The sequence below is a fragment of the Lethenteron reissneri genome, chromosome 26 (genome assembly GCF_015708825.2).
Source record: "Lethenteron reissneri isolate LAM-NWPU_2019-01 chromosome 26, ASM1570882v1, whole genome shotgun sequence".
Lineage (NCBI taxonomy): Eukaryota > Metazoa > Chordata > Hyperoartia > Petromyzontiformes > Petromyzontidae > Lethenteron > Lethenteron reissneri.
In genome coordinates this window covers 12,119,518-12,142,053 of record NC_083804.1, presented here as the reverse complement: position 1 = coordinate 12,142,053, position 22,536 = coordinate 12,119,518, and the positions used below count along the sequence as shown (strand labels likewise).

General features: G+C 43.3%; 1 protein-coding gene across 1 annotated transcript in view; it reads left to right on the top strand.

Annotated features, from left to right (window-relative positions):
- The first annotated feature begins 189 nt into the window (after positions 1-189).
- LOC133347694 (MAPK regulated corepressor interacting protein 2-like) overlaps positions 190-22,536 on the top strand; it is a 28,806-nt gene continuing 6,459 nt past the window's right edge. Inside the window, exons 1-4 of the mRNA XM_061560192.1 lie at positions 190-358; positions 963-1,050; positions 12,993-13,129; positions 21,434-21,535. Coding sequence (XP_061416176.1) covers positions 307-358; positions 963-1,050; positions 12,993-13,129; positions 21,434-21,535 — 379 coding nt within the window. The 5' untranslated portion in view covers positions 190-306. The remainder of the gene's footprint in view (positions 359-962; positions 1,051-12,992; positions 13,130-21,433; positions 21,536-22,536) is intronic.

Below are 22,536 nucleotides of genomic sequence, written 5' to 3'. Positions count from 1 at the left end.
GTACCAAAGTGCAGCGAAGGCGGGGGGGTGGGCGTTGCAATGTGGTCCTCCACGAAAGTCAACACCCCCAACGAAACTCCTGCCCACGCCCCCCCACCCTCTATATCTGCACGAATGGTCTCGCCCACGCGCATTATTGGTTGGCTTCACACGGACGGGATGTACCAAGTGCGGCGAAGGCGGGGGGAGGCGTTGTAATGTGGTCCTCCACGTGTCCTATATAAGCGAGTACCGTGGGGGGACTCGAGGACGAGTGCGTGTTGTGAGTTAGGACTTTACGGCGACGACATCGAGGACACCGCGGCGATGTACACCATCACGAGGGGGCCCAGCAAGATGGTCACGCACAGGCTACGAGGTGAGGCCACAGGCTCGGTGTGGAGGAGGCGGGTTGACCTTGTCCACCGGGGCCGATTACAATGGGGGACAGAGGGCCATGCGGAGCGGTGGGTGGTAACTCCGTGTTCGTCAGGGGTCACCTCTTCCACGTGCTCTGCGAACAACACGTGGCTTAACAACGAACGGCATTGTTCATTAATAGTTTAAGGTGGTCTACGGCGCTTTGTTGGCTGGCTGCAGCGTCTTTATCTTGCAATGCCATGTGGCACTTTGGTGCCTGGTTGGATTGTTAAGGGCTCAAAACCCTTGGGCACAACTGGGTTAAAGCTGCAACACCGAATGGGGTTGTGCAAGCGAGCACCGTGCCGACACGTCAATGGTGTTGGTTGTGTTCGCAATTATCTCGGTTGCGTGGAGTTATCCACACAACGGGTACACGTGTCGCTAGTTATTGTTGGCTTAAGTTGGTGATTTGTGTGAGCCTGCTGTGTGAAGTTTCGTGTAAGCTTGGTTTTGGTGAATCGAATTGGCGGAGTCTTGGTTTATTTTGTTGTTGCTGCTTGCTGGGGTTTGTGGTGGTGTGGCTTGCGTCAATCTCTCGCTTGTTTAATGTCCCGTCACAGGTCCGGCGCAGCAGGCCGACAACAAGAACGGAGTTGACCATCAGGCCGGGAGCCTCAACTCCGAGCAGCGGTCACCGCCGATGGCCTGGTAAGGATCGGGCCTTGGGTTTGATCCCAAGTGCCCGCTGGGGGTCTGGCCCGAGGGGGTCAGACTCTCTGTTTCTGGGTGTTTTTCTGTTGGGTTGAAGTTGCAGTCGTAAGCATGACGAGTCTGGATCTGGTCCGGGTCGGGTCTGGTCCGGTCCAGTCCGGGTCGGGTCCGGTCCAGTCCGGGTTGAATGTTCCTGTCCGGTGTTCGATCTGGCCCGGTTTAACTCTGCTCCCAGTCTGGGCCCGGTTCCAGAGTCCGTGTGTTTAGGGTGACCTGGTCCTGGTTTCACGACTCAGAGGCGAGACTGATTGCCATGTGGTCTTGAGTCCGGGTTTCGCAGTCGCCCAGTCTGGGTGTCGGCAACGTGTTATGGTTCTTGTCCACAAAGTCTGGCACCGATTCGAATTTCAAGTCGTGCTTGATTTTAGTCCTCATCTGGGACCAGGTCTCCTAAGTCTCAGTGGTCCAGTTCCCGAGTGTGAGGCTGTCCGGGTTCAGATTTTAGTCGATTCGTCCCACCGAGGTCTTAATTCTGGTTCTCGTTCGGGTAGTGCGTCCTTCTACCCGCGTCCTTGTCCTGTTATCCATAGTCCCTGTATGTATTCAGACCCGGGTGCCTGGGACTAGTCCGGGCCCGGATCCTTGTATCAAGTCGTGATCTTGGTTCATGGTTCTGTGGCCCGACGGTGTGGCATGTATCCCTGCGATCCATGGGTCCCATTGCCTGGTGATCCTAACCCCGGTCCACGCTGCACGTGTGCGGTGACCTTGCCCGAAGGTCAGGGTCTCCTTGCCAGAGCCGGGATGAAACTGGGCTCCCGTTATTTAACCTTTACCACACACTGCTGCCGAGTACCAACCACGACACGTGCTGTTCTCTGTTGACTCGCCAAACATGAGAGCGGCTTTAACTGCGTGTGTGTGCGCGCGCGTTTTTTATTCGTATTCAAACGTTATGCTTAAACGGCGCTCTCACTTTGGTTGATGCATTTTTTTAAAGGGCATGCAAGCACACACTCCATTGAAAGCAGCATGGAGGGTCAGTCTCAACTAGAACTGGATTATAAAAGTTGATACGTAAATGTTTGAACGTGATTTAATCTCTTCCCGTGGTTTGTGTATTTATATGTATTTCTCTGTAAATAAAATACCGTGATTTACAGTGATTCCATATAGTGCTTTGCAAATGTATGTGTGACCACGCAGTGATACTGCTAGCTGTTCTGTCGGATGGGCACTGTGTGTGTGTGTGTCACACTCGTAACTGATGATGCTGGCAGGGTTTGTTTCGGGCATCTTGCATTTTTTTTTAAATCGGCAAGTTGTGAAGTGTGTGTGTGTGAGCACTGTACTGCCTTTATCTCTGTTCAAGGACACGTGCCAATAATGTGTGCGGACCTCTTCTGCTGTGTCATTGGCTCTATCTACAGTATTGAATAAACCATAAATTAAGAAACTGTTAAAAGCATCTTTGCTTTACATATACAGTACTGCACAGTTGTTTCTTCCCTAAACCACATTAGCATGTACTTTTTAAAAAGTAGATTTGTTTAATTTTAATGTTACTAATAACGGTGATGAGTGCAAATTCTTTACCCAACAAGAAGCCTCGACGAATGGCAATGCTTTTTCTGGAGGGCCCTGCGTTTTAATGTTTTGGCCAGTTCAATTAATGAAACTTGAGAGCCCAGAGAAAACCCATCACACTTAAACCCTGCTGTCATTTAGCCACCTCGGAGCCCCATTCCTACGACACCTGGCAAGCCTTAATCACTCATTAATCATGTAGTCATTTAGATGGTAAAAGTAGATGTACTGTACTCTAGTTAATTACGAAACTGTAAAATTGAGCTTGTTAACACACCATATCGTAGTTAATGGTCTCATGTGCAATATTGTTGAAACGTCACAGTACTGTTAGGGTGTTATTAAACAGCTGAGGACGTTAGATGCACCCCAAACGTGTGACTGGTGTCAATAAAGTTATACAACTCTGGTCACACACCTAATGGACTTTTAAAACGCCCCTCCAACTTTTAATTTAATTTACAGGTAAAACTACAAACCTGTTTCCACATTGAACTCGTGATGCATCGCTGTGTCACCCTCGATGCATGGCCCTTCAGCCATAATGGCTTTTTATCACACTTTGTTTAAATTGAAGATACAACAGAGTGCGTTTTTTGCATAGGGACGCTTTTGTTCGGATGAACATTAATTGCTACTGTGTGTACGGTGGCGTAGCGATACTCACATTGCACTATGAACTCTGGGCACCCTGGTTAAATTCCTGGACCATGTCCTGGGCAACTCCCATCCATCTGTCCATGCACCAACTGCAACCATCCTGCATGGGGGGAGTATGGGCAAAGACCAAAATTCGTTTAGAGAGAGGACTTGTCTAGCAGTAGATGAACGAATGAGTTGATCATCTGCATTACTGCCACTTGGCTGTTTACCGACCCCCCCCCTGAAAGCCACAGGGGAAATTAGATGAATTGTGACAGACGCCTAGTGTACTCTGTCAGCATGTTAATAAGTGTGTTTCATCAGCTTGCAGAGCAACAGACGCAGCAGCTCTTGTGTAAGGCACCTTGTGGTTAACAAGCAGCCGTGCCTTAAATATGTTTGGGAAACCAGTTCTTCTCGCAGACATCGAATCAGTTTTAGCTCACGTCGTCGATGATTCGGCAGTTTTTCCATGTTCATCTGATGCAGTCTTGCCCCCTTTTGACATTTCTGAATTTTTTTGTTTTTGCATTATTGAGAGTGGCTGTGAAATTAATTGAGCCAAGTTTGCTTGTTTGTACTTTAATTTCTCATCAATGAAGGTAATCTACTTTATTGGCTAACGCATACCATTGTTACACTATCACAATGACACATTGCTTAGACTTGCATAAAGCTGCAGAGTAGGTATATTTTTAAATCACTTTGCAACTGAAAATATACTGTACTGTATTTATATACTGCATGTTTTGGTAAAGTAGCCTGTATATTTGGAGTTTGCATGTTCTCTCTGTGGTCGCATGGATTTTCTCAGACCTCCATTTTTTTCCCCCTCCACATTTAGAAACATGCCTTTTTAGAGTATTTGGCTGCTATCAATTTCCACATGATGAGCCACTTCGTTGAGCTATCATTTGTGGCCAGGTCGCCTCTGAAAAAGAGAAGCGACCTGTCCAGTAAACATTTTTTAAGTAAAAATGAGTTTTGGTCGATATTTTTGTTAGATCCTGCAGAAATATACAGCAATGGTTCACCCACCAACTATAACCCCGTGCTGCTTTGAATTGTACACTTCAGGGTTGATATTTTATGCAAGGCCAGATTCTATTTCTTTCTAGATTGTGGTGAATGTACTCTGCCACTAATGCTGCAATGTCACATGACAAATTGCATACAACTTGTATCAATAGATAAAATAAAAAGTGTATTTACACATGTGTAATAACAGGGTGACACCTGCTGGCTGGAAAGGAAATCACGGGTATGGACACGGTTAAGTACCAACCAATCAGAGAAGGTGTATCTGGGGCAAAGGTCACAGGTGGGGTTAGCCGAGATACTCCGGAAACCTGCTCGAAGGTTCCACGAGAGGGCGCGGCCAGAGGCGGGGCCTAGCTACGCCTGGGGGGATATAAGGGGGAGCAGACCCAGGGCTTGAGGCTCGTGTGTGGGGTCCTGGTTCCTGGCTGCGTCGCTGCTCGCCGACATCTCTCTCCGTCGTCCGACCACGTGGAAGATCTCCTGCGAGGTTTCCATCGCCGTCATCGTCACGCCGTCAATCAGCGGCGTAGCCGAGGTGAGGGCGATGGGACCAGGCCAAGTGATTGGCTGTGTGTGTAGCCAGTAGAGGTGTTAATACCTAGAGTTATACTCGGTGTGAGGAAGAACAAGTGTTGGCCTGTGTTGTGCCCAGTGTGAGTAATAAAGTACCCTCTACACAACGTGTCATGGAAGTCGCTCCTTACACATGCATCATGACCACCATGAGCATGATTCATGTGTAGTGACTGACTTGGAGACGTAACTTCTTGGAGGCAATTCTTTAATAAAACACCGAGCTCACTTTGTACACTTTATACACACCCTACACTGTTACACACTTTCTGTCTTTCGCTTATACGCAACTCTATTAACAGCCTTTACAGTTCATAAGAGGTAACTACAGCTCCCAGTCAGGACAGCTGGCAGACTGCCTGACTGACGACGCCGAGAAGGTGAAGACGTAAATGGTAACGATCTTCAGCAGCAACGACGACCGGATCCCACTCCAAATGACAGCCCCGAGCTCCTGCTCGGGGACCTCTTTTATCCTGTTAGCGTGGCCTCGCTCCACCCCGGCCACGCCCCCCTTCTGGAACCTACTAGCGGGCTCTCGACGTGTCCCTTCCGTAACCTTTACCCTAGATCCCTCTCGGGTTTATCACTTGGCCTGCTGTCAGTCAGGGCTGCTGCAAGCTGCAGACCCCCTTCCCTGCCAGCAGCCAGTGCTATGCTACTTGGTGACCAATTCTATGTCACTACACATGCATCATCGATATTAATTGACAATTCTGCGAATTGTGTTTATAGTATAAAGTACTCTCTCATTTAAAGGTGCACAAAGTGTTTACTTATAGTTTGCACAAACAGTTATATTACACAAGGTCTCTGCTTCATAGGCATTGTAAACAGCCCAGTATTAAACCGTTACAATAATAGTCCACTTCAAACGGAATGTATATGCATATGTAGTAACATTTTAATACGCTTCTAAATGACATCTCTGTCAATGGAGTAGCATGACATGTTTTATTGAAATGGACAGCTCGTCAAGTTTTTATCTCTTTAAAAACGCATGACTCTTACAAGTTGACAATTCCCTCTGGGATACGTGATTTTTTTCCATGGGAAATTCTCATGTTAAAATCTCCATGACTATGATAAACACATTACATTGGGATTCTTTGAATTTAGCTTCTAACATTCAGCAATGCTTTACTTGGGATCGCTGATTCCAGCTAGCCAGAATGCCCATTCTGACCAATTAGAAACGGCCAGAATTGCAATTGAAATGCATTTCCGATGCATAGTGTGTTCAATTTGGCACACTTCTGATGTGGTGTTCAGGCAGAAATGGAGGGTCTATTGAGCCTGAATGGCCTCTTGAGCCTGAATGGCCTCGTGGTGGTTGGCCCGAACATGGCGATTACACTTGGCTGGCCAGGCCTTTGTTTTACCTGAATGCTCTGCTCCACACCGCTCTGCTCCCAGTACTGTATTCCATGATCCCATTAGGAATCGTATTTGATAGTAAGAAGGGAATTGGGGTTTTAGGCTGGGAATCGTGACATTTTGCCCAGCTATTGGGACCTATAGCATACATTTTACTATGACTATTATAGTTTTGTGCATCATACCCAGAGCAAGTTCTTTTTAAATATTCAGGATAATCAAATAACTAAGTTCAAACATACCAGCTGTCCTCACTGAAATTTTATTCATCAGCAGCAGCTGCTGTCCACAGGAGGAGGATTTGTTGGCCATGTCTAAGGCTCAGAGCCAACCGTCAAAGCATTTTGACATGAGATCCTCAAGTTAATGTACATCATAACCAATTTGACGGAGTACTGTTACAAAACAATTGCATGGGACTGAAATCCCTTCCAAAGGTGGCAACCCTAACCACATTGGCTGTCCGAATAAAAAAAAAAGTCCTCGGTTGTTTGTCTGCGGAAATGGTATTAAATTACACAAGGGATGACGAATAGCAGTGGTGTCTGCAGTTGCTGAAGCAAGGTTCATGGGCAAATGATCGAGCTCGCATTCGTTTGTCTATCATTTCCTAATCTTTATTTGGCTGCAAGCAGCTGCTTTCGGGAGACAGGTGCGCATTCTGTTTGACTTTAGCATGCCCTCCCCCTCCACCCCCATTTAGATAATTAAGCTCGCAGTTGAAAGTGGTGTAATTATTCAGACTTGGAATATGAAGTTGCGTACACATGGTGGCATGCGCTGCAGCAGCAGCAGCTGGTAAGTCCCATGCCATGCTGCCAGAGCTCATGGGACTTGTTCTGTCATAACCAGAGCTTTGTTTGAGTTCACTTATTACCTAAAACACGGTTCTCCGTTTAAGAAATGGTTTGCAGCCAAACACAAGGAGGATAATTTAAATGTGCAGGGTTTAGTAATGATTCACCGCATCCCCCCCATCCAAATGAGTTGTCCTCAAGCCATCATGTGGTTCGGTGAGTCCAGTCTAATTACTTGAGCTTGAGAATCTATTTTAATCAGAGTCGATATGCATTCTTAAGCCCCTGTGACCTTTGTAGTGTATCGATCATTGCCACTTGACCTTGGAAAGTGGCAAACACCCAAAAAGATATTTGTCGAAATATTGATTTAATATTACATATACATTCAGTTGCTACACCTTTTATCAAGAGTGGTGCCACAAATTTGACACATTGCGTTCATCCTTTTTAGACACCGTAATAACTTAGTTTCCTGAAATATACCGACACTACGATATATTGTACGATAAAATATCCGTGGTAATCAAATGCTTTAATATGTTTCTAAATATTGTTATATCGTGATTTATTGTTGCTTGCATACTTTTTATTACATGGTTTTTTTTTTTAGATGATTAATAGATTAGGTTTCTTTCCTTAAATGTGCTTTTGCAAAGAACAGTTCCGGTTGAAGTTTTAAGTACATTCAGTATCTGCAATCGAGAACGTGATTCCAAAGAACACAGGATGAGATGTTACTATCCTTTGTGCAAGCACTTCCAAGAGTTCATGAACAGTGAGCCTGGTGAAATTTGGGGAGCGCATCGTCAGTAGTGACCCTTTGGTTCCTAGGGTGTTTCGGCCTTTCATACTATACACCCTCCCCAAAGGCGGCCAGCGACAGGGTGATCAATCCTACGCTTGCGTCCCATTCCCAATTAGTCATAGGAGTTGCCTTGTTGTTGGTAGCCAACATTCCATGGGACTATGCATGGCAGGGGCGTCCTCCTCCCTGAGTCAAGCATTGTTGACTGCATACCTCCTGGCCCTCTCACTTTGGGGCCCAGCTGGGGTCTTTCCTCTTCATCCAGAGCCACTGACTGCTGCCTTCTGCCGCCTCCGATACAGCTTTGATTGCCGAACGCTGGCTCTGGCCCTTAATTCCCAGGTCTCTAAGCAGTCTGGTTGTAGATGTTGCCACAAAACCTCTGCAGCCCACCTCCACTGATCGGACTTCTGTGTTCCAGCCATGATGCCGTGCTTCGGCAGCTAGATCGGCATAGCGCAGATGTTTTCGCTCATAAGCCTCATCTACTGAGTCCTCCCAGGGTACTGTGAGCTCAATGATGAAGACCTTCTTGAGCGAACGGGACCAGAGCACCATGTCAGGTCTTAGGGTGGTGGTTGCGATCTCCGGAGGAAACACAAGTTGCCGGCCAATGTCAGCTAGCATTTTCCAGTCGCGGGCCAAGCGCAGCTGGTCTCGCTCTATTGGTGTAGAGCCGCTCTTCAGTGGTTTAGCCCCTTCGCGGACAAAGGTCGTCCGTAAGGGGTGTGATGCTGCTGGGGGTGGTAGGGAGTTGGTGGCAGCTCGCTTGTCCTCCAGGGCGGACGCAAGGTTTCTAAGGACTTGGTTGTGACGCCAAGTGTAGCGTCCTTGGGTGAGGCTTGTTTTACACCCTGTAAGAATGTGCCTGAGGTTGGCTGGCATGGAACAGAGGGCACAGTCCGGATCTTCACCATACCATTGGTGAAGATTAACTGGTGTTGGAAGGATGTCATATGTTGCTCTGATGGAAAAGCTCAACCGCCTCGCTTCCATGGCCCACAGATCCTTCCAGCTGATCTTCCTCTTCTCCACACTGTCCCATCGAGTCCACTGTCCTTGTTTGGCAAGAGAGACTGCCTTAGCCCACCTTGCAGCCTCCTCCTGATGGCGTACTTCCTGCACTACCATCTTCCGCCGCTCTGGTGCAGTGGCCTTACTCCAAGCAGCACGGCTAGTTAGCCCAAGGCCTCCTCTCCCTTGCTGAACATGACCCACAATGTCAGCATGTCTGAGGGCTGCTGTTGCCTCCTGGACTGCTTTTCCTGGCCTCCATTTGCGCCCAGTTGCCAAGGTCGGCGCGTTGTTGCTCACCACTGGGTCTCGAGATTCATTCAGTGTCCAGTCTAATTACTTGAGCTTGAGAATCTATTTTAATCAGAGTCGATATGCATTCTTAAGCCCCTGTGACCTTTGTAGTGTATCGATCATTGCCACTTGACCTTGGAAAGTGGCAAACACCCAAAAAGGTATTTGTCGAAATATTGATTTAATATTACATATACATTCAGTTGCTACACCTTTTATCAAGAGTGGTGCCACAAATTTGACACATTGCGTTCATCCTTTTTAGACACCGTAATAACTTAGTTTCCTGAAATATACCGACACTACGATATATTGTACGATAAAATATCCGTGGTAATCAATGCTTTAATATGTTTCTAAATATTGTTATATCGTGATTTATTGTTGCTTGCATACTTTTTATTAAATGTTTTTTTTTTAGATGATTAATAGATTAGGTTTCTTTCCTTAAATGTGCTTTTGCAAAGAACAGTTCCGGTTGAAGTTTTAAGTACATTCAGTATCTGCAATCGAGAACGTGGAACAGATTTGGAAATACAATACTGTACTAGAGGTGGTGATTCAAATGTGATTTTTGTTAAACTGACATATTTTACTCTCTTTACAACCCGAGTTTGGCTGGATTACAAGTCTAATCTCGACTTAACATGTGACTGGCATTCTCTTTAAGGGACCCACACATATGCCAGATCCGTATTGGTCACGGGTTGTTTGACCACACTTACCCATGCTGGTCGGTGTGAGGCGGTGAAATGGGGTGTCCTTGGCGCCCTGCCTCGGAAAGAATCCAATATTACTCGCCACTGATGTTATCCGTGCCCAGGAATCAAACTCAGGTTGTCAGGTTCATTGTGCAGTGTGCTTAACCACTGTGCACCTCCTTGCAATCAAGGTGTTTGCTCATTGGCAATGTGTTGTGCCACTTAATATTGTAATATTTATTGCATGTTATTGCTGGCCTGAGTAACGTCATTGATGGCTTCATTTGAGAGTAATTACGTCACCGTGGGTAGCGATTTGTTTCCTGCTTGGGTCAGGCGGTGTGTGGTCATGTAAAATTGTAGATTCGTGATTGGTCACAGACTACCTAATTGAAAATGTCCTGTATAAAGGTCTGTGTATTTTAAATGCAAATCATAAAACACTGCAAATCCATTGTATTGTCACTCCACACTGTTAAATGATGGCTTTCCCACACTGTGCAGCTCAAGGGGGCTGTTTAACCATACATAACCATGCTGGTCAGTACGAGCTGGTGAAGGTGGAGAGCATAGACGCAGGACCAGAAGTACATTACAACAATACATTTATCTGATTTTCCCACTGCTGCCTACTACAATATGGTCCCACAAGCCCTACATGGCAACCTGTTTTGTGCATGGTGGTGAACCCATCGAAGCACTTCAGGTTCTCGGCGCTGCTTGGCTTCCAAGATATGACGATCGGACATTCCGGGCGACTTGTCCATAGCTGAAGCTCCTTATTCCTACTGAAACTTGAAAGGTTTACCACAATAATTGTGCATCCTAGGGCAGACTTTCAGCTGACAATTCAACTGTAATTGCAATTACAATTGACCCCCAGGTCTGACTTGAAAAACACTGTCACAAGGCAGTAATTACTTTTTTTTCTATTGACGCAGGAATTACTTTACATGGCGTATATTGCCTGTGGTTAAAGTAAACTAGGCACATTAATATAGTTTCCTAAAACAATACTTTCAAATGTCCTCCTTTTTATGGAATTTCTGCAATTTAACAGCAGTGCGCACGATGCATTGACGTATGAGCTCAATAATGCATAGAGCAGGTGTGGGTGTAATAATGTATAATGGGATGTCTTCTCTGGGTAGGTAGGTCCCTAAGGTCACATTTATCAGTAGATCACAAGTGAGATAATGGCTGGGCTGGAGTTGTTGGGACTGTTTGTTTTTGTTTCTGGGGCTGGCTGAACACAAAACGCACTTGTCAATTTAAACTGTAGTTTCGAGCATTTGTATTAGCATACGAAAGAATGTACGTCACAGCAAACTTGGACAAATACAAACCCATATCGAACCTATATATACGGAAGTAAAACTTTGCAACTTGGCGATTTAATTAATCGTGGGGTACGGTGTTTTAATGTTCCGCAAGTTTTGTTCTGTCCAAAGTGTGGATGAGCATTGATTTACCTACCAACTCGTATCGGGGTGTGTACAGCACTTGAAATAAATAAATATCCCCAGTATGATCTTTCACTATACGCAATCCTAAACGTTAATGTTGATTATGCTTCTTTAACAATGCATATATCGTTGCGCATTATTAAATGTTGCAATAGCATTTTCTCCTGGTCACTGAACCAAAAATGTGGTTTGAAAAACCAGTCTTCAGGAATTCGGTTTCAAACCTTTAAACTTAAAAACCTCTGCCTTGTGCTCTCCGTCCCTTGTAGTGACCTTGAGAAATGAATGTTGTGAACAACGACCTCTTCAGTTTGTCTCCTTTACAATGTGAAGGTTATACATCTCTCATTTGTAACACGACATTCAACAGTGTCTTTACATTTAAAGACAAGTTCTACATGAGGTTTATTGTACATATTGTAATTATGTACCACTTGTATTGTATTTTGTTTATCAAAGCCAGTGTTAGAGAAGGCAACATCTGGAGATGGTTGTTATAGTGAGTGTAATGATACTTGTGTGTGTGGTTGTTATCGTTATTTTCCAAAGTAGTGGTTGCCTGTAGAAAACGTGCTCACATCCCAAGACATGTGATGCTTCGCAGCACTAATTTTGCTTTCCCATAAACCGTGACGTTTCACAGTAGAAATAACTTCCTGACTGCGTAATCATTTTTTTTATCAAAACATGCCAACTAAAACTTTGTTTCTCCCAGCCAGCTGAAGTGAGTTAGAATGTACAGCTCATTCCATTTAATGTCTTTAAATCGGCTGACTGCAGCATTACTTAACATTGGCCACGTGCCTTCTAAAATAATGCACAGACGTACAATACATGTAATTGGCGTGCCCGGTCTTTGCTGGCTGCTGCAGAAAAAAAAAGTTGTGAAATGCTGTCTCATTTGGATATTTTACACTCATACTAAAGCATATATGAATTCGCCCTGTCCATAATGGGGTGGGGGGAGGCACGATAGCTCTTGGTAAACATGACTCATTATAAATTATGAAGTTGTAACTAATATGGAGTTGCCCTTTGAGACAACTAGAAAACGTGATCAAATTAAATCTTGACTTAAAGCTTTCGTGACTGCCGGAATTACCATCTAGAACTTGAGAGACACAAAGCAATGGTAAAAAAGGGACAATTTATAAAGATGCAAACATTAATTTCCCCTACCAGCTACCAGTGAGGATTCGGACTGCTGATTGTTTCCAAGGATAAACGGAAGTTGGAAAGCATTACATAATCTGTGCTTGTGCATTTTTTTACTGAATTTTGGCTCGTGGCTTTATTATTTGGGAAAGTTGGCAAGACACTTTAAATACATGAATGTCCTCTATCCAGGAAACAGACTGAGTCACAAAAATGTCCTTTTATGAGGGTCCTGCCTGGTATTTTTCGTATTTACGTGGGTGAGCGGAAACCTAGTGAAAACAAACACTACAAAGGGATATCGTTAAAATTCGTGCTGCCACTTAATGGCCACCTCGCAACCAGGAAGATTTTGTATCTTGTATGCTTGACGGCCTCCGCACTATTATCCCAATCGCCCGCTTTGAAGCAATTACAATTTATAGGCGTGTGCTGCGATGCGCCGCTAAGTTCTGTTTCCTGTCTTGTGCTGTTGCCATGTCAGCTGCGTGACCCCCAAATTGGTGTTCAACCCCGTCAATGGCAAGCGGAGCAACGGGCTGCACCTTCCCACACCGGCACCGGCGCACAAGGAGCTCGGCACGTCCTCGCACGCCGAAAACGTCAGCTTCGTCTACAGCAGTGAGTGCCACAGCACGTAGGGGGGGCCGCTCCACTGTTAAGAACACATTGCTTGCCATGTGTGTGAATATCCACGTTTAAACATACTGGGACGTGCAGATATATGGTATACTTTATGTAATGTATACGTACAGCGCATTTTTATCAATTTTCTGCTCGATGAAAGTCTCGCCTACCTTGTTCGCCAGTCGTCGGCACAATAAGGGATGATGAGTTATGGATGACGAAGACGATGGATGGTGGTATAGATGATTTGTTGCCGTGGTCACAACTGCAGTCACCGCCGCGTGGTTGATCATTGTCGTTGTCAGTCTATGCAACCGAGAGACTACTTGCAGGAACGGGCATTGGAGTGGCAAGCTAGAGAAGTTGGTGAGAAGTGTTTGTATTCTGTTCGATACCCATGTGGGATAGCGCTGCAAGTAAACTTAACACCGTAAATGCTAGTCATGGCACAATGGTGATGCATATGGTGATAGATGAAGAATTACTAAATGATTGTTGGTGAAATAGATGATGGTGCATGGTGATGTTTGATGACGTTGAGGAATTTTATCATCTCTTTGTAGCAGATGCTGTCACAAACACCCAAGTATAGTACTGTGCAGTACTCCATGATGATCATTCCGTTACCCATGTTTACCACGGGTAGCAGTCATGGAACTCTACTACGTGCGAAATTCATCCCATTCTATATTATCTGTGATTATCAGAGAAAAGTTGTGGATAAGAGGAGTCCACGAACCCCGTTCCTTGCGATAAACTCATCCCATTATTCGTGATTGTCATAGATAAGTCATGGTACTGGACCACACGCAATATTCTTACCATTAGCTATGAATATTGCAGATAATAGTCATGGATAAAAAAATATATTTCCACACATTGGAAACTAAACCACTTATTGGAAAATGTGCTTATCCACAAAAGCGGCCCCACTCCTGAGGATCTCCTGAAGATCCTATAACTCTGGCCAAGCAATTTATGTTATGTCTTGTTTTGCATTATTTCCGACGTTCCGCTCCACGTACCAGGAGCTTCAGGAATCCGGTATGTGGAGCGAAAAAGTTGTACTTTGTACCAAACAACACGAGCTATATATAGCACAGCTGTGCAAACCTAAGCAGGAGGAGAATTCGTGGCTCCAGATTTCTTAAATATTCAAGACCGGTGGTTGTTGAAAGAGTGACGTTGCAAGAAACCTGCTCCTGAAACTTTTCGTAGCCGATTACAATTTTTCAGTGGCTTTTTCGCAACACCAGCTCTTGCCACTATAGTGAGAACACATGGATGCTGCTCCAAGTAACCTAATCCAGGGGGGTGTGCTCAGAAGGTTATACAAATGGAACAAAATAACTGGCTGTGCACTGGTGGATGGTGCAGGTTGGCAAGTATTCCAGTTGGCAGTGTGCCAGTTTGCCAGTGTGCCCCGCGCGTGTCAAGCAACGTTGTTTGTCATCCATGCAGAGGAACTGGACTTGGTGCTGTTTGCTGATGGTTAGGAAGATGAGGCATGCGTGTGCATGCATCGAGCAAGCTTTTTACAGATAGCTTTTCAAAGTATGTTTCATTTAATTGGTTGATTGAATGATACACTTTATATTAGCAGGTGAGAACCATTGAGATTTCAAGTCTCTTTCAAATCTGATCTGGGTGTTGTGTTTATCTACAGTATTTGATTTCCTGACCCAGAAATGTAGACTGTTCATCACCAAGGACTATCATGTGCTTCTAAATATAGAATGTGATTATTTGTTGGTGTAATTAGAAAACATGAGAGCCAAGGAACTGAATGTGTCTGAGAGAGATGTAGCAATGAATTTGGCTTGTGTGTCGGTACTGGGTGAATTATCACAGGATCGTGAATGCATGGCGGTGGTTTGGGCAGGCCCTTCCTCCAGTGGTGAATTGACCATGGCTGATGATGATGAAGATTGGCAATAGAATAGTTAATGCTTTGCCAAAATTCAGCATGTAATACATTCGGTATTTATTATTAATCCTAATTTTGAATCCCTTATGTGAAACATGCATTTTGACAATGAGAGTCAAACAATCATGTGCCCTCACCCATACTTTCCAGTAGATTGCCAATTCTAGAATTTACCATTCAAATGTGAGGATTACATGAAAGTGGTGCCCTTAATCATACAAAACATAATGTTCCAACACAATTGTTATAATGGTAATGTTAAAAAGGAGAGAATGAACGTCGGTGGCCTTTCACCTAGTTTAATACAAAACACTATGATGGAAAATGTGTCTTGCATTATTTAAGTAGAGCCATGCCTCTGACTACACTTTGCCATCATTGAATATTTTATTCATCCTTCATTTTGTGGTGTGGCCCTGCAAAGCTTTGTATCATTTTTTTTGCTCGTGGCCATTTATAATGTTTTCCATACTTGATCATCTTGAGTTAATCATAATTCCATTAAATCACCCAGAATGCACTCGATCTTGGCAGAGTTGAGCCTGGATTGTCTTAGGTTGCTTTTGGGCTGGTGCTACGTTGTGGTCAGCAGAGGGTAGTGCAGCAACATACATTGTTGTACTGTACTTCTATGCTGCCATGTCTTCGCCTGCCTTCAACAACCCACATGGTCCAGTGTGGCGTCGTATGGTCAGATAACCGCACCCCTCCCCAATCCAGCAGTGGATTGATACAAGGCTTGTCTGTACACGTGGTAAGTTAACACAAAAAGTTGGTTGTGGTGTTTATAGTCTAGACTAAATACAATGCCACTCAAAAAAGTAAAAAGTATACCATCCTTTTATGCTCTACTCTATTCCAGTGCACACGTTATCGGACTGTTATTGTTTTCCAAAAGAATCCCCAGAAGCAAAGTAAAAACATTTTGACATGACGTTCCATTTTGTTTACAGTGCGAAAAGATGAACGTTGCTTGTATTGGCAACATGTGTTGTTGGACTTGTACAACGCTTCGTCGAGATGTTCTTACAAATGAGCATTGCCTGTGCATTTGCTCGGTATACACGGCCAGGGTGGGAGGGTGGTTTGGAGAGGGAGGCGACACAATGCTGTGGGTTGCGGGTGACGTCATCGCCACGCACTTGCGTGCCCGTGCATCAGCCAGCAAGCCAGCAAAACTTGTTTCTAATACAGTATTAGTATGATGGGCCAGTTTTGACCTTTTTGTTTCACCTTCCATTGTAAACATTCGCTCCTCTTGTAAACCCATTTAAATAAATGTTTAACATATATTATGAATGTGTGTGTACGCCTGGAAGACAGGATATGCACATGCCATGGTACTGCAGCAGTAGTCCAGGGAGCTGTTCCCTCAAACATAAACTAATCTTTATATGTATTACTCGCATTGTATTATCTTCTGGCCTAATTTCAAATACTGCTGTCAATTTAGAGTGCATATTCGAATTAAAACATCTGTCTCTGCCAATGGGGTTGTGCAAGATGTACAACTCTTACAATGGTTTTGTAATTGGACACGAATATAGAAAATAAGGTTGTTTATTGCATTTTTGTTAATTACCAGTAACCGAATGGGGGGAAAAAACTTGGAAAAAACTGTTGTAGTTTTGTTATACAGATTCCTTTTGAACAACAAACATAGCTTGTTTTACCTTTTTAACTGAGAATCGAAGGGAGCGGCTGGGATGTAAATGGCGAGCACGCTGGACTTGCAGTTCAGTGGCCGCTCGTTCAGTTTGGTTCGATTCCGTCTCCCGGTGGCAGCAGTTGAAACCATGGGGTACATTTCTTAAATCTGTGCATTCATTACTACATTATCACTGGGAATGGTTACCAGTTTCTGACTCGTGGTACCAGTAAATTATTTTAAAAAATAGTTACCGCTTTAATTTGAATTTACAAACGTGTAGTGAACTCTGTTTCCATAAATTCATAAGCATAACCGCCCAGCTAATATAGAAAACAAGCTTTCTCTCTACAGCAATTTGCCTGTTTGTGTTGATGATACTGGTTCACTATTGTTATTTCTTTCTTTGTTTCATATGGAAGTAATTGCCCCGGAGTTGTCATTTGGAAATACTGTTTTACATTTAAGATGGATTTTTAAAATATACTTTATACAGATTTTTTATGCGGCTATTATCAAAAAAATTACATTCCACATTTCCCTACTTTTTTTTACTCAATAGTTATACTGATAGCATACTTTCCAGTGCTACATGAGTGTGTGTTTGACAGGTGAGTTATTTAATATGATTTAATAGCAGCTGTCTTGGCTAGAGGCAGTTGATATCAATTAATGCTGTGATGTGGTTGTCAAGCCCTTGAAAACTTCAAAAGCAGATATAGATTATATTAATATAAGTAATGTAGGCAATGTCATTTCAATTAACCATATGAATCGGCTTTCATTCCTTAAGGGCCACCTATGTGTGGAGACATTCACTAGACATGGCAAATCGAAAGAACGATGCATCCTATGCGCAAAACTTTTTTGTTGCTATGGCAGGGAAATCCTGGAAACTTGCCTTTTTAGTTCAGTCATTCGAGTTGTAGTGAAATACATTTTTGTTCACAATTTTGCCGTTTGGGCATCTCCATGTCCATTCCTTAGATTCCTTTTTGAAACAAGTATTTATCATGTTCATGTCTTGGCTGTCTGCAAACTCTTAACAGATGCTCATGTAACTTATTCCTCACGCCAAATACCAAACTCGCTAACCATCGTGTCTGTACACATTTGACCTATTTTTGAGTAAAAGTCACCCATTATTATACTGCAGTGGGAAACTTTAATTGGTAACTCATTACATTTGGGTTTACTACTTAATCGTGGCTTGCTGTGGCCTTGATCCAGCAGTGCATTCGAAATGGCTGATGATAATGATCAATTTTGGTCATCACTTCACTTGTATTTTTGCAAATGCGGGGAACTCCTTAAATCAAGTGGTTGATGTACAGTGCATCGTAATTTGCCTGCTGTCTGCTTAGGCCACTCGGGCCAGTGTGGTTAATGAGGGGTTAGCCTGGGTTAGTCGGATGGGGAAAGAGGGATTATCAGGAATAGATATGAAACCAGAGAAGGGCAACTTAAGTGTCACTTGAAGTACGCTACCACGACACAAATCAACGTGTGTGCCGTGGTGGTGGCAACATGGCTTGATTTCTAGATCGTCACTTGCTGCAACATTGTTTGGGAATATTTCGCAATATCAGAATCTCGATGCCAGGGGCAGAGGTTGTGCAGGGGTTGGCGTACTGCTCTGAACCCAGCAACCAGAGCTTAAATCCCAGCCATGGCTTGCATAAATGAAGAGTGATAATTATCTGCTCTCCTTCACCCTTGGGCACTAACGTGATGAATTGATCACATGACCCGAATGACCAACAGTCTGGAGTCACCTATCAGTAAATTTACAAATGTCTCTTAATTGTTTTACACAATAGCTTTATATACATATAGTTTATTTGTGCACTGTATAAAGCAATAATAGATCGTGTCTAATACAGGTTGTTTATTATGAATAAAACACCGTACGTCTCCACATGCATAAAGTGTTATTTACACCCTAACTAGAGAAATGTAAAATGCTATAATTGTTAATTCACCCGGTCTCCTGCTCTGGGCGACTTTGTCTTTGCGATGCCCAAGTTTTGCTGCCGTGGCTCCGGCCTACATCGGTATTGTTTTGCAAGGTTGGCAGTATCTGGATGACCTATAACTGACTGTTCGGGGCCGTAGGCCAACGATTAGTTATTTTTCGTAGAAGCTCCAGATGGACCTGCTTTGCCACCTTGAGTTGCAGAGGTCATGGGTGCACAACGTGCCCTCTGGCCTTTTTTTATTTGCTCTTTGGTTTTTTCGGTAAAGTCGCGTAGAAAGAAAATAAATAATAGAATACGACGTTTCGATTGCATTACATTTATAAGTTTACTAGGTTTGTTTTCTCAAACTTCCAATTTCTCTCCCCCTGCCGCTCTCATTGACATGCTAATTTATCTGCCCCCCCCCCCCTTCTATATAATGCCTCGTCAGAGGCGTTGTTTTTCTGTGTGTTTCTGTGTGTGTCTCTCCCCCATGTGTCTCTCTCTCTCTCTTTGTGTATGTATCTCTATCCGTGTCTGTGTTTGTCTCTCTGTATATGTGTCTCCGAGCTTGCATTCATTCACACCTGATGACGGTTGCTTGTGTTGCAATCGAAACGTCGTATTCTATTTAATTTATTTTCTTTCTACGTGACTTTACCGAAATAACCAAATAGTAATTCCTGCAGTCACGAAAGCTTCAAATACATTTTTTTATTTGCTTAACAACATGTGCAAAACTGGCCACACAGACTTTTTACACACAAGTCATTTTGTATCCTAAATTATACATTCAGCATTGGTGTGTAATACAGTTTGAAGTAACATTCATCCTCAAGTTGAGCACGACATTTATTTCCTAATGGAAATGTTTAATTGGTTTGTAATCCTCTCCATCTGACAGCTTTCCCAAGCTATACTAACGGTTTTGTAAATCACAGTTTGCTTTCCATGTATATTATTAACGGTCAACGGCCCTGGTTATTTTTTGTTCAATCGCCCACACTGCACACTTCAGGTTTATACAGCAGATGGCAGAATTGTGGCGGCAATGGTTTGGCTCCGATTTCTGACCCCTTGCATCATCCGAGTCGACAGACGTGCAAGGGATAACCTAAAGGTCACCCATTGTCAGAACCAGAATCTTTATTTAGACTGGAGGAATCCAATGAGCTATGAAGCTCTTTCACAAGTGCAGTAGCACCGTGTCAGAAATTTACAAGAACAATACGAAACTAATAGGACTGCAAAGTATAGGAAAGGTGTAAACAAGTCACTAAAAATGAATAATAACAAATAAAGCATACAAGTACAAATTGCAAGAGCACATCAATTCTTGCCGATATTTCAACAATAAATGGAAGCTTGAGCAAGGCAGCAAAACAACAGAAAGACAACACAGTCCCAAAATACAATTTCACATTAAAATGTAACGATCGATACACTGGTAAGGATCAAAGTTATCAATCGCGTTCGTAAATGTGGCTGTATCCAGCACTAATTTTCTGTTTCAGGATATTTTTTGACGGAAGATGTACGATGTTAAGGGAGAAAACAAGGTGACAATACTTTGGTGCTGCAACGGCAATTCTCGTTCTTGGGATAGTTAAAAGGCAATAGGATGGATGTCTGAGGTTTCTTGGGTTTGACAGTGGGGTTAATGAATTGGCTAAGTATAGCGCATATTTGTCAATCAGGATTTTATGGATGAACAGGGCCCAATGTAGATTTTGCCTTGCATCAAGCGATGTGAGATTGGATTTTAAGTAAAGATCACAATGGTGGGGTCCTGTATGGTACATCCAGTTCAAATCAAAGAGCAGAGTGATAAAGGGGGTTTAGTCTGTTTCGTATTTCATTAGTAGCTGATCTGTAAGCAGCAGCAGCAGTCGTTAAGTAGTAGAATGATAACTATTCTTGGTTCTTTCGGTAAAGTCACGTAAGTAGATAATTGTCTCAGGGATCATGGCCCACTGTTTGAAATGCTCGTCTTTTGGTTACATTTGTTTTTCTATAACTTAAAAAATGCCTTTTTGAATTAAACTACTGCCTTCAATATTTAAACTTTTGCACACAAAGGGTTGCTACTCCCAACCTATCCCATACATGGAGGTGGTGCTGAAGAATAACCCAAATTATCGCTCTTTTTGGAGGTGATCTCTAAAGCTGCCTGTCGTGGAGACACTTCCACCAGCAGTTGCACGAGCCGATACTTGCAGGGCTGCACCTTTACCCCTTTTTTACACTCTCATCACCAAAAGGTCATTGGTTGGTTTCTGCAGAGTGAGAAAACGGCAGTCATTGTATCTCCAAACGGGGAGAACCAGAATGAAGTGCCAAAACTGGCCATAAAATTTCAACAAACAATTTGGCCAAGCACCCAAATAGCTGTTCAATCCCCGAGTATTGGCGTGTGTGTATGTGTGTTTTACTGTGGGTTATGTGGTTTTTAGCAGTATTTGTAAGGTGAAAACGCCTTTCACCTAATGTGTTATGGAATCCCATATGATGTCATTGTGGCTGGGTTTGACATAATGGGTCGTGCTTGGCTGCTGCAAGGGATCGGCTGTACTTTCTACTATATAACAGTCACCCCCATATATTAATATATATCTCGATTACAGTGAACCTATATATTACAGCATTTTATAAGATATACCAAGGTACAATATGTCGTGTGAAAATATACCTAACTGTGCTTTGACAACTGTCTTCGTAGGTGCATAAAATTTACAGTTTTCCCTCTGGTTTTGTCTACTGTTTAGCATGGCAAAATGTGAAACAGGATATGAACAACAGGCAGCTGAATGGGAACTCCGCAGGACCTGTGGAGTATGTGCTGGAGACATCGGATGACAATCAGAAAAGTAAGTGGTTGAGTGACTAAAAATCCTTGGCAAAATCTGCCTCCTAATAACCATAATGATAAACCTTCATGATCAAATGTTTCTAATTGTCAGTCGATAGAATGTTTATGCGTTGTCTAGCATTTACAGATGTAAGTTGATCTTGTCATTAAAGTAGATAGTTCAATCAAATTTTCAGTGCATGCAGCTGTGTTGCATTCAGCTATGCATAGCTTGTCAAAAAAGATGTCCATGCCTTTGTATGATGTAACGTGTACAGAGTTGGTTCAAGGTTAACTTGCATGGTTAGTTCTAGAATCTTAGTACCCTTATATGTCAAGGTAATGTCCTGCTATACATACAGATTTGTTCCATCCGTGTAACACGTTTATGCCAGAAGCAAAGAATAATTAATTTTTCAGGGCACATATGCAGCCATTTCGAGATATCTGCTGTCAGATCTACATCGTCACTTGTTATTGACTAACATCCATATTTAAACTCGGCACCACTTAACAAACACTTCTGCATGAGACTCGTTACACCAAACTGTATCGCTAATCTGTGCATTTCAGCCGCCTTTACATTTTCCATCACCAGTTCATTATCCAGTGCTATTCCACAATGCGTGACGCTCACAATAAATGCAGTAAAACAATTGAGCAGTGTCGCGGTGATTCTCATGGGATCGGTACCAACAAGGTGAATTGTTTGCTGCTTGATCCTGCACAGTCATCGTGTTGTTGTCTCTGAGGCACCGTCCCAATGAACCTTGGACTTGATTTGAGAATGTTGACCTCAACACAACCCGCCCCTCCATATAACAATAATTGTGCAGGCATTTGAGTGATGGTCAAAAGACAAGTATTTTCACGGGAGTGGGATCACCAGAATACAATTTACATTTACTAGGCATCTAAATGGAATATGTCTAGGGACACTTTTCTAAAAAAAAGTTTTTTGTTTCCTGCCCTACCCTAACCATCTCATCATCATATGTATTTAGGGAGTACTTGTTATCA